The following is a 12332-nucleotide window of genomic DNA, read 5'->3' on the forward strand; positions in this document are numbered from 1 at the left end:
GGTGAGGTGGGAGGCACAGCCGGAGAGAGAAAGCTTTGGAAACATGCAGTGGTAAGCTAAAACAGTGGTGTTATCAACACATAAGCAATCAGAAATGGAAAATGTAGCACTTAAGAGACAAGTAATTCCACCCAAGCCAGATCCAGTACACCAAGGAATGGGATGAATGAATTCATCTCAAATGTCTCATATCTCAGGGACAGACAGTTCACACATACCTTGAAGTGGACCAGATTTTTTTTTCCAAATGATGTTACTCTCATATCAGAATGGCTTGCCTAAAACATGGCAGTACAAGTGACAAAGACTATCATTGTGTTTTGAACACTGACAAATCTGTACCACATCTGCCCACCCACCCAACTGGTGCTCAGCATCTGTGACACTGTCAAAGAAGTTAGTCTACTGCAATTATGAACCAACATCATTCATCTCTGCTTTCCCTGCATGAAAGGTCAACAGTGGAACAGGAAACAATTAAAACCCAATTGCCAGCTACTTAAGACCCTGAGTGGCAGAAAGGAAATTTAATTTGACCAGATGGCATTTATAGTTTAGTTTATTATAATTTTAAAAAGAATCAGTTGTCTCCAAAAAGCAATCTCTTCCACAAGCAAATGGAAGATATCTAAAGGGGAAAGTACCATCCAGATTTGACCATAATTTTTCACCCCACCAAGGGACTCACTCACACCTGCCAATAACATCTATGCTTTAAAATCACTGCCAGTTTTCATCTTGTTCGGAAGTTATTTCTCAAAAGGGAAAAAACTAAGAACTATGCACATTTTCATTAAAAGTGAAGACATTCTAATTAAATCTCAATCATAAAAGAAAATCCAGGTTTTTCATTTTATGATTTATTACTCAATTTCCTCGCAGAACATGTAACACAAACATTTAAAAAACACAACTTAAAACCAAAGAACAGCAACAAAGTTTTTCTACACACCTTGTGATAGCTCAAACTGCGCAAAAGCCACATGCACAAAAGCAAATTTCTTGCAATTCAGTCTGGCCAGATGAAATTGGTCTCGTGCCTCCTCTGGATCTTGAAGGCTGTAAAGACAGCACAAGGCTAGTTACAGAGTGAAGAACCTGACTAACAAAGATCAAGTTCCATGTGCTTGGAGATTGCTTCAGGTAATTCTGGGAAAGCAATCTATATAGCCAGAGTTTTTCTCTTCCTCAGAACCAGCAATAAGTGCAGATCAGTAAACAATCTTTAGAAAGCTAATAACTGAAAAATAAAACTGAACTTTTCCAAAAACTAGAATGTGCTCAAATCTGAAAAGAAAGGCTGTGGACTCATTTTGAGAAACAATATCAGCAGTGACAAAGAATACATAGCTATTTTCCCCTTAAAGCACTCCCTAACACCTTCCAAGCCACATGGTGATGCTATCCAGATAACCATCTCTGGATTTTGTTAGTCCATTAGCATTGTTCTAGCTACATCCACTCCCACTAAGTAGGCTGCAGAAGGAGGTGAGGGGTGTATTTGCTTGAGAATTTGTGTGGAAAAGTCTGCCATGAAAAACACAAGATAGGTAATCTTGAATGCTTCATCATCCAAATGATTCCACATTACATTAGTTAGTAAACCCTACAATCAAGAAATATAGACATTTCTTCCAAAATTTCACCCTGGTTCAAAGTAAAGGAGTATGAAAGTATGGATGGAGAAAGAAACAAATGAAATGGCTTAAAAAACAAGTACAAAAACACATCACAAAGCTAAAGAGAAGGCACTTTGAGTAGAAGTCCATGGAATGGCAGTTATATTAAAAATTAGCAAAGTCTCCATCAGAGTTTAAGGCATGTTACTACTGCCCAGTATGTTTAATACATTCAGCTTTAATGATCCAGAGCAATGGGACAGGTACAGAACCACCCACTCACAGGCAAAGTCGGAGGTAACACAAATCAGCCTTGAACACATTAATTCACTTTCACAAACCCATGTCAAAGGTCGCTTCTGTGGGAAGCAGCACAGACTTGAAGGGCAGTAAGCAGAACAGGACCTACTGTTAGCAACGGGGACCAAGTGCCACACACTTGGTGGCACTGTATTACAGCCAGAAGGCAGGCCTGCCATGGTTAATGCCACATACAACCAGTTCAGATGCACCTGGTTTCACCTTTGCCTGTTTCCCAGTACATACAATGTTTTTTCAAACAACCTCAGCATTATAATAGGTAAAAAGGTTTTAACATGGTCAGGCTACAGCAAGAGAAGAGTCCATGCAAAGCCAGGCCCAGTGCCAAGAAGGACAGAACCCAATTTTGATGAGAAGAACCCAGCATTGGAGCAAATAGACACTGAGGTCTCAAATTGTTGGTCACTGTCTGTTCCTAAAGTTTGATGTTCTTGTCTGGCTTTTGCTGTTAGGTGGAATATTTGTAAGAACAGCAATTAGAACACCACCAAGGGGCACCTTTCTTCTCCCAAAGGCACCACCAGACCACCCGTGCATCAGTTACTTTACTCGGAGTAGCTAAAAAATCAAAAAAACTTTAGGAAGTCATAAGGTTCTTTAACAGGAAATAGAACTGATCAGAGAAAATAAACAGTACTAGACAAACTGACAGCCAGGAACAGGGGAATCTGAAACACCAGGGAAATCTCAGACACGAAGCAAACTGCAAGCACTGAGTAAACATTGACATCCTATACTCAAATAACCACTCATTGAGTAACTCCATCACCAGGAATTGTAGACAAGCAACACTGGCTGCAGGGTCAGGTTTTTGTCTGTTTGTTTTTAAGTCTGATCAGTCAAAAGCAATTTCATGTTCTGGTGAGATTACACATGTAGTTCATACACAGCTTCATATAAATTTATAATTCAAAATAAAATTTACTCTTAATATATGCCAATCTCAGTTATTATAAGCTAATGCTTTCTCATTAAGTAAGAATTGGGTAATCTATGAAAGTAATTTTCAAGTGGGGAAACAATCATTTAGGGAGACTTCTAGCAAGATTGCTTTGGGATTGATGCCAGATTTTAGCAGGTACTTTTTTTTTTTTAAGAGGGAGAGGGGTTGTTCACCTTTTTAGAAAAATACATTAACAAGTCAGGAAACATGACTAATTCACCAACTGAGAGATGAAGCAGAAAAAACTGAGAGTAGACCTGAACTCCTCATCACTCTAGGTAGATGCCATAGTAACACTGGTTATCAAAGCAGAGGGTATTTTAGTATAGCTATTGACAGGGCATTTTAGGAGCAAAATAAGACACTCCAGCTACTCCCAAGAAGGCATCCCCGAATACTGTAGCAGTAAGGCAGCTAGCACATTCCAGCGGGATGCTGAAACTAAAACTGTTAACAAGCATTCTTTACTGCCTGTGCCTTCAGCTTTGCTTTTTGCAATACACAGAACACTGAACAAAGTTCCAGTATCCATACCTTCAAAGTCACTTTTTAAATATGAAGTGGAAAGAGGTCCAAGAGTTTAAGTGATTAGGAAGGTAGTGAAATCATCTTTCTGAAGTTAAACTCCTGCCGTACATGAGACATGTTGCTTGGTAATAGGATCCAATCAACATTTTGGAAATGAAGTTACAGAAACTGAGCCCAAAGCCTCTATCATACACCTTCTGCTCTGATAAACTAACCATCAAAAAAAGAACACCATCTCTCCATATCTTTAAAAACAGGAGGTCTTTCCCAAATACATGCTTTACTCCCAACATTTAGACAAAGAACACCATTTTCAAAAAACCATGGATTCACAGGTCATTATTTACTCCTGACTTTTTCCCCAACAGTAGGTTCAGCAGATTACTAAAACTGTTCAAGGGAACAAAACACTAATGCATTAAAACCCATGCAGATGACAGTACAAAGAAGTAGACCTTACTATACTGCAAGTTCAAGCCACCTGCCAAAAAGGACCAAATAGGAGAGTATACAATAAACAAGAACTGCTAGCTATATAGCAAGTGACAGAAGAACTCCTTACCAAGAAAGGTCTATCCAGATGTAACAATCCTGCCCCAAATTACATCTGAAAACATCTGAACAACCATACTGCTTAAATTTGAACCAGATAAAGCAATAAACTACAATCAGAACTTCATAAATCATGAAAGTACTGAATGATATTCTAAGACAGGTGTTTAATGTAGCTGGGATATGATTTTCCTAGTTAGAGATAAAGAAGCCTAGACAAGGAGAAACTGCTGGAGTTTGGCTAGATGAATTAGACTACAGCAAGTTGTCTACCTTACAGCCACAGCAAGACAGTTACAAGAGTCTAGGGAAATAATCCTAGCTTAAAATGTACAGTTTAATACACAGATTATAGTTAAAGATTGAAGTCATATCAGATTTCATCCATACAATTTCTTTTGAGCTGAAGTAAGGAGAAAGCATGAGATGGCTCTATGTTCCTTTTTACCTTATACATACAGCCCAGAAGTGTCAACAACCCTGAAATTGTTCTTCAGAGCTATTTGATTTTCATCAAGTATAAATGCAAGTACTATGGAGACTAAGGAAGCTGAGCAGCCAAAGCTGGTTAGTTTCAAGTAGCTGATAAAAATCTGTTGCAGAAACCACTAACACAAAACCCGTTACCATCATTAAAATTCAGAAGTCATTGTTCAGAGTACTTATATTGAAAATTGAAAATTCACACTTACGCTTTCAACTCAGCAAATCTCACGAGGATGCGAGCATACTTCTCATCTTCACTATGCTTTTCTGCAGGTAACGCAGTTACTGCTTGACTGTAGCGACCAATGAGTCTGTTCAGTACACCAACATCCATATGAGGAATACCCTTTTTCTCCAGCTTAAGCAAAAAAGACAGCCAGTCTTCTGGGTTATTTGTCATCATTATTTGATTAACTGTTCCAGAGTTATCTGAAAGAAAAATAGCAAGAGATATTGATTAAAACTGCAACCAACATGAATAAAAAACACTTCAAAAGCTTTCAGTCAGGACAAAGATCAACCAAAACACATACCTGTTGTATCAGCTGATATTTTAGTACAGTTAAATTCATCTGTGATATTGTCTTCATTTCTGTATTTGTTTTTCAGGTCTCTAACTCTACTCATGATTGAAGCAATTCGTGGCAATCCCCTTTCACTTAGATCCTCCTCCTCCTCCATCTAGAGGACAGAGAAACCAGTGAAATTTTAGAAGAACTGTTGCAGTTGACCTTAATTGGTATTTCCATGGGAGAGCCCCTCATGTATGTTTCGCAGATTGAGACTCAACCACATTAAATAGCAAATATTAAGACTTTGTCAGTTTAGTTATACAAATAAACTTGTAATGTGCATGTCTTTAACACAGTATCTTTGCAGAAAAGCAAGAAAAAGCATAGAGTTCTAAAATGAACCCTTCCTTTCTTTATAAAAAGAAGTGTTTTCAGTGGTCAAAGAACAAAAGCAAGCATCCCCCAGAGATGCAAGCAAGACATATATAGAAAGAACTATGAAAGCTGGAGACAGTATGCTAAAATCAGTGCTATCTGAAAAATCAAATTTTCACTGAGCTGAGACTAAGAGAACCCTCCCTTCCTTTTTCTTCAGCAGTAAAAGTACATTGAACAGAAATCTAACTTCAGGGTTCATTTGCAACTTCCTTTAATACCTATTCCTCTCCACACTGCATAGAGAAGAATTATCTTTAGCTGTTCTGAGACCACCCCTGTAAACTATCACATCTTTGGGGGATTACATTGCTAAAAATGACATAGGTGATTACTGTAGCAAAGAGTGTTTACATGCTGCTCCAAAGATGTTATTTACTTCACAGGGAGAACGATCATCTCTCTTCATAAGGAAGATTTTGGTACCTATTGCAGTTTTGCCCCTGATTAATACAGTAGAGGGGGCTACAGAAACTCAGATCTCCTCTTTAGAGGTGAGAATATCTTTGAAAGGTCGGTCCTTGAACTGTACCCCGTCCCTCTAAGCATGGATGAAGTCATCTTTTTGAAGCCAAACCTTAAGTAACTTTAAACACCAAGAAATTTGAAATTTACTTCATATGGTAATACTATGAGGTCTCATTACAACTGTAATTGACAACAATTCCCTAGTAATTTTTTTTTATTAGAAAAGACAGTACTTATGTTTTCCTCACCAATATAAAGGTGTTATTTTTCTGGTGACAAGTTGCCAAATGTAGCTGACAAGAAATCATTTTCTACATAAATATGATCTTAAATCTCAACAACATGTCAAACTTACATTTCTGGTATGTGGCTTCTCAACTGAAGAAGGTTCAGTGTGTACAATACAGAGTAATCTTCTCTTGAAGAGATATGCTTTCTCATAAAGTTAATTTTGATAAGGGTGAGATTACTTCAGATGATCCCAAAAATCCAGCAAAGGCAAGAAACGTAGCTCTCCATCCTGAAGAAGTTCCTAAGTAACCAAAATATAAGTGATTAGACATCAAGAAGTAAATTAGTATCAGTATATACTGCAAGCTTGCTTTATCTTCGCAACTTCTCAGAAATATTACTTTTCATTAAAAGAAATCCATTAGTAACAAGACTACTAAACAGCAGAAATTCAAAAGTTACTCTTGTACTAAGAGCAAGTACTTCCAGATGTGCCTGCTATATAGGACATTTGCAGATGGAAGATACACTAAAATCATAATCATCTGAGTATTGTCATGATTTGCAACTGATCTTTCCACTCACACCCAAGTTCAATCATGAGCCAGTATTCAGAGTCTTGTTTTGGCTTAATTTGCTACGTAATTACTTTTTAAGAAAGCATTTGCCATGAATTTGTGCAAAGTGTGTTCAAAATTTGACAAGACAATGAAGACCTAAAATAGCAACATGCAGTTATAAGTATGCTCAATAGGAACTGAGCTTCTAACTGCAATGCCTGCATGGCAGCACATCCGAGATCTAGAAAAGCCATGCAGGAAAGAAGGTTAGGGGCAGGGAAGCAAGGAAGAGGGAGAACATGTATGCAGAGATCAGGAAAATACAGAAACTACCTCTAAAAGAGTATAGCAGTAATTTTAACACCTCATACAGACTCAGTAAGAAGTTAAGGGACAAACCAGAAAAGCAGCATGCGCTGTAAGTGGGTGAAGTGGCAGCGTGGGTTAGTCACAGGATGCCATGTGCAATATACCCAGTCGTGTTTATTGATACTCAAGAGAAATAATAGCATCCAGCCCTGAAATAGTGGATTTACTCTGGTATACTACTCCTGAACAGAAACAGGTGCTGTTTTTACTGAAAGTCCTTCTTAATCACTGAATGACAAGGTATACTCTTCCTGCTCCTGGAAGCTATCAAAATACTGCATCTGCCTATATCCAAGGAGTTGCCAAGAACAGCCAGGATTTTAAGGAAATGCCCAGGAGCATGCCTGGCTTTTTCCTGCAAGTGAATCAGTCAGCCTAGAAAAAGGCATCCTTGTCATCCCATTACCTACATGGTTCTGTGCTGCCAGATCATTGTGGCTGCAGCTATTGTCTAGCTCTGTTCCTATGGCCTAATTTTTTTTGCTAATAAACTATGAGATGAATAACTGAGTCAAGTCCTCTGTGCAAAAGAGGAAAAATGCCACCTTCCCCACTATATCAAGAACTTTACTAGCTTGGGTGTTTTCTGGCACCTTTTTCCCCCCTTATGTTTAAGCTGTTTTGCCCTTCCTACATGCAGAAAGATCCCACACAAACAGGCAGGGGAAGCTCGCAGTAGCCTTAATCTTCTACAGCACTTGCATTATTTTATTCACATATTCAGGCCAGTATTTCAATACTGCTCACTGTTTAAGCACATACTTGCTGGTAGTACAGAAAACAGTGTCAGTTACAGAAAGCAGAGCTATCCCCATAATCCTTTCCAAGTACAGTTATATCAACATTGCCTAAACACTACAGCATTGCTCTAAACCCTTCCTGACTGTTAGAAACTACTATACATACAATTTAGTGCAAAAAAGTTCCTGCCCTCGAGATCTTGCCAGCTGTTCAATGCACAGAACAGAAGCATGAGATAACACATGGCCAACCTTCAGAAAGGCGTGACATTATCTGTTATTTACCCATTTATTCTGCAGACATCAAAGCAGAGCCTACTCTTTACTGTAACTCTGAAGAAACAGATACAAGCTTACAAGATGCTGAGGTTTCTTAAAACACATGGGGAGTCATGAAAGCAGATGTTCTATCTAAAAGATAGATGTTTTGGGGTTGAGGTCAGAAGAGAAATTTGTAATGGTAGGAATATGAAAGAAATTCTGTGACTTTTGTTACTCTGGGCGGATATTAAGAAACTCTGCTCCTAGGAAGGGCTGAGCTAACTGCTTGGGGAACAAAGTCTGGAAGCAGGTGAGGGGCCTAAACCCTTCCAATCCTCCCCGACCTCAGCTCCCTTCCCGGCCCTGGTTGCAAGGCTGGGTTCCGCGGTTACCGGTCGGTTACCGACTAGTCAGGCCCAGTAACTCCCTCCTACGCTGCTCCCCAACACAGCCGGCCTGAGCCTTTCCCTTACCCTGCCTCTACGCTCCCCAAACCACACAGAAACTCGCCATTTTCTGAAGCTTCTCCCCAGTCCTAGCAAAAAAAAGTATATTTAAAATTAAATAAATAAACAAAGCCTCGAGCTCCGAGGCCTCACGGGCACGGACCAGCCGTGAGGGCCCCCTCCCCTCACCGAGCTCCGGGGCCCCCAACGGCCGCCGCCCCCCGCCCCCCCGCACTCACCTCAGCCGCCGCCGCCGCCCGCTCCCGGCCGGGCCTGGGCCGTGCCCGCCGTTCCCCGTTTGAATCTCCCCGCGGCCGCTGATTGGTCGGCGGAGGGGAAAAACAACGGAAGCGCGGCTTTCTATTGGAGGGGGAGAGCTGAGGCCCCGCCCACAGCGGTCGCGGCTCCGCCCCGCTCCCCTCCCTTCGCGCCGCGCGGCGCGGCCGTTAGGCGCCGTTACCCGCCGGGGCGCTGAGGCGGCGCTCGGGGCGCTGTCATGGCGCCGGTCGCTATTGTAATCCCTAATGCCCGCAAAGAGAGTGCGAGCTGCCCGCCCTGAGGCCATGTATACAAAGTTCAAAGCACAGAAATGAGATAACGCAAAAATACATCTGAAAGTAGTTTCAAGCAATAAATACTCTGTGCAGCCTCACTCACCTCTTACACAGCGCTGCGTGTCCTGACCGTCTCCTTAAGATCACGCCTTCCCTTTACCTTTTTCTCAGGCGGATTCCCCATAAGCTGATTCATAAGCGCGCCTCATTATCTGCAGCGTGCCTAAGGCTGCTAAAGGCAGCGCTTCCTTTGAGCTGTCCCCTTTTTCTTGCAGTTGGATTACAGCGATGCAAAAGCTCTAACTAGAACAGTTCGGCCTCTCCGAGTTTACATTCTACCTGGACTTGTTATTTACTGTCTTCTTTTTAGCCAGTGTGGCTCTTGCGATGCTCACAATATTTTCAAGATTGTTTATACACTTCATAAAAAGCCCTGAGACATATTCACTCTCTGTATACATGTGCCATATTAATTTAATACCTTACTACTTACCATTAGCTTTCCATGCAGTTCCCATGTGACTTTAACATTATAATACCTAAACTGGCATTTAATTGAAGTTAATCTCGCTTGTTTTGTATTCATCTAAAACATAAACATCTTGTCTAATGTAGTGATAAAAGTTCACTCAGCAGAGAAAGGGAAGAGGCATTTCAAGAGAGAAATTGAGTCCAAACATCTATTTTGGACTCTGATGGATCATCCTGTGGAGATGTCTGTTTTCTCCAAGCACAGAGGAGTTACAACTTTTAGCTAAGATGTGAGGTGATTTTTTTTTTTCCCATATTGCCTATTGTTCTAGTGAATAATGCTGTAAAGGGTGGTCATCTGAGTTCTGTAGCTGTGACAAGCAACCAGGATACTATGTCGAAAGAATCCTAGCACAACTGAAACAAATGGGAGAAAGAAGACAGAGCAGCCCCCTGAAGAAAAATAAATAAATAAATAAATAAAAATAAAGGTAGCCAAGAGGCGAAGGGGTCAGAGAAAGAAAGGCCGTAATACCAACAGAAAAAAATAAAGAAGCCTACATATAGTACTCTTCAGGGAAATACATAATGTGTGGTGTTTGGTTTGATGGTAGAACCATTGCTTGCTTGTTTATAAATGTTTATGCGTGTTATTCATTATAATGTCATGGATGTACAGGGAATCTAAGAACTGCAGCACCTGACATCTTCACCTAAAGCTGATACCAGTCTGAATGACAACAGGCACATGCGAATCAGAAAAACAAGGATGTGATGAAGAAAAAAGATGGATGACGAACAAAAGGAGATGTCAGTCTTTTATAAAGTTACATCAGGCAAATCCTGTTTCATTGTTTTAAATACTCAATCATATGGTAAGATTTTGTATCTGTTTGGATAATCGTATTGCAAACCCAAGTGTGGCAAATGCAAGTGAATTGCAAAAGATTTTTCAAATGTCGAGGAAATCTTTATAACACACTATGGAATTTTCTGAAATGCATCTAAGAGAAAGGCCATCCTCTTCTAGCTGAAAATTTGGCAGCAACCAACCCATCTTCCTGAGCTGATATATGAAATTCCGTGTCTCTGGTATGAAGTGCTGAGCTAAAGAAAAGATGGTGGCTTATTGATTACAACTGCTGGCAGACATTCAGTGTAGCTGTTTTGGTTAAAAGTGCATTTGGAGAGAACTCTGCTGAGTATTTGATGAAATCTTTATTTACTGGGAGCACACAGACTTGTCCTGGCTGTTGATGCATTGCTCCAAACTACAGATGTCCACAAGAAGAAGCAAACAAATATTTTAGATGGTAGAGTCACCTCAACAACTGAGAAATTGATCTGAAAATAAGTGGTTAATTAACAAAGCATTAACATTTTCAGCAGCAAGAATAACAGATATTCCCATTCCTCCTAGCTGTTTTGTTTCCGTGACACACTACTTGTCATTATTGACTACTTCAAGCTTTATGTGTAATTAATTGGTTTTGTTTGTTTTTTAATGAATAAGGAAAAGAGAACAATAATTATTTACATCAGTGGATCTTGTTCCATAGTGCTTGTTCATTTACAGATCTGATACATGCTTTGTGACTGGACTTTTACAATATACTTTTTTCCTTACTTGCGGACATGTTCAATCACTAAAACAATGAGAACCATTGACCTGCCTTCTGTGTGTTGTGTGATAGGTACCATTTGGGCTGAAAGTCAGTAAAATGCACAGACGTGTACACACACGAAATACTAATTTAGAAACTGACTCAATCAACAGATCTGCAAAAGGACGTGTCAATAAGAAATGTTTGTGCTGTTTATTTCAGAAGGATGCTTCAGGGACTGGTTCTAACTGTGGTGTATTTTAAGTATTATATTGGTGATATGGAAATGAATATGAAATGGCTGCCAGTAAACTTGATACCAAGATGGTGTTAATGCTGCATGCAAATGACTTGGCCCTGACCTGAGGTTAAGCTAACTGCAGGACATAGGAATCCAGTGAATGTGACATGAGAAATTGCTGAACATGAATAACTTCGTGATAAGATGGTGAAAGCTACAGACGGTGCTGTGAAAGGTGGCTGGATCTTGCATGTGTTTATGGGGGAGTTATGTGAAAAATAGACAAATTTCATAGATATTTGAAGGGGAATATTTTGGAAAGAGCATCTTCTGTGAAGTGCGATCTTACAAGCTCAAAAGCAGCTCTGTAACCATATCAGGACACCCCCACATATGAGATCTCTTGGGTAATGGTACCAGATATACCAGATGTGAATACATATTTACCAAAACTGGACCCAATTGAGAAAAAGGAATTAGAGGCAGGTTTTGTATTTTGGAAGACACTGGAACAGAGAAAAGGAGGCACAAGGGTGGCAAGAAAGACAACTGGGAAATGGCAAAAGAGTTGGAAAAGCTCTGGAAAGGGATGTATACATTTTTCTGCTTTTGACATCTTCAAGATAAAGCTCGTTGTAAAATATGTTATATTTAAGCATAACTTATTCTGGTCAATATTCTGGGCTACTACATGAAAATTCTTAAGCTGTGCTAAGAAGAGATCAGGCTGGATAATCCAATGGTCCTTTCCACCTTGAACAGTGTGAATCCACAAGACTCAGGAGAGGCATCCGTGGTGTTCAAGAATCGGTCAGCATTCTTTATTGCTTGGAAAACACAGGTCTTATCTTACAAAACTTCTTTCTTTCAGGTTTGTTTCTTCACAGCATCTACTTCCTGTGGAATCAGAAAAATAATTTCCAATGAGTCTTCTTACCCCTTACATAAGTTTATACATTTCTTCTTCTCTCACTTTCTGCTCTTTTTCTTT

The 12332-nt window shown here is 39.9% G+C and overlaps 1 protein-coding gene across 2 annotated transcripts in view; it reads right to left on the bottom strand.

Moving 5' to 3' along the window:
- The window catches only part of TTK (TTK protein kinase), a 30496-nt gene extending 21344 nt beyond the window's left edge, over positions 1–9152 (bottom strand). Inside the window, exons 1-5 of one of the 2 annotated variants that reach the window (XM_080584065.1) lie at positions 9129–9152; positions 6220–6396; positions 4983–5130; positions 4656–4878; positions 953–1059 (exon numbers count right to left, since the gene is read on the bottom strand). In XM_080584065.1, coding sequence (XP_080440191.1) covers positions 953–1059; positions 4656–4878; positions 4983–5130 — 478 coding nt within the window. In that variant the 5' untranslated portion in view covers positions 6220–6396; positions 9129–9152. Of the gene's footprint in view, positions 1–952; positions 1060–4655; positions 4879–4982; positions 5131–6219; positions 6397–8710; positions 8854–9128 lie in introns of those variants that run through there. The other variant, XM_080584064.1, reaches the window with a different exon arrangement.
- Between the last annotated feature and the right edge of the window lie 3180 nt (positions 9153–12332).

Source organism: Anser brachyrhynchus, assembly GCF_964034855.1.
Source record: "Anser brachyrhynchus genome assembly, chromosome: 3".
NCBI classification, from domain to species: Eukaryota; Metazoa; Chordata; class Aves; order Anseriformes; family Anatidae; genus Anser; species Anser brachyrhynchus.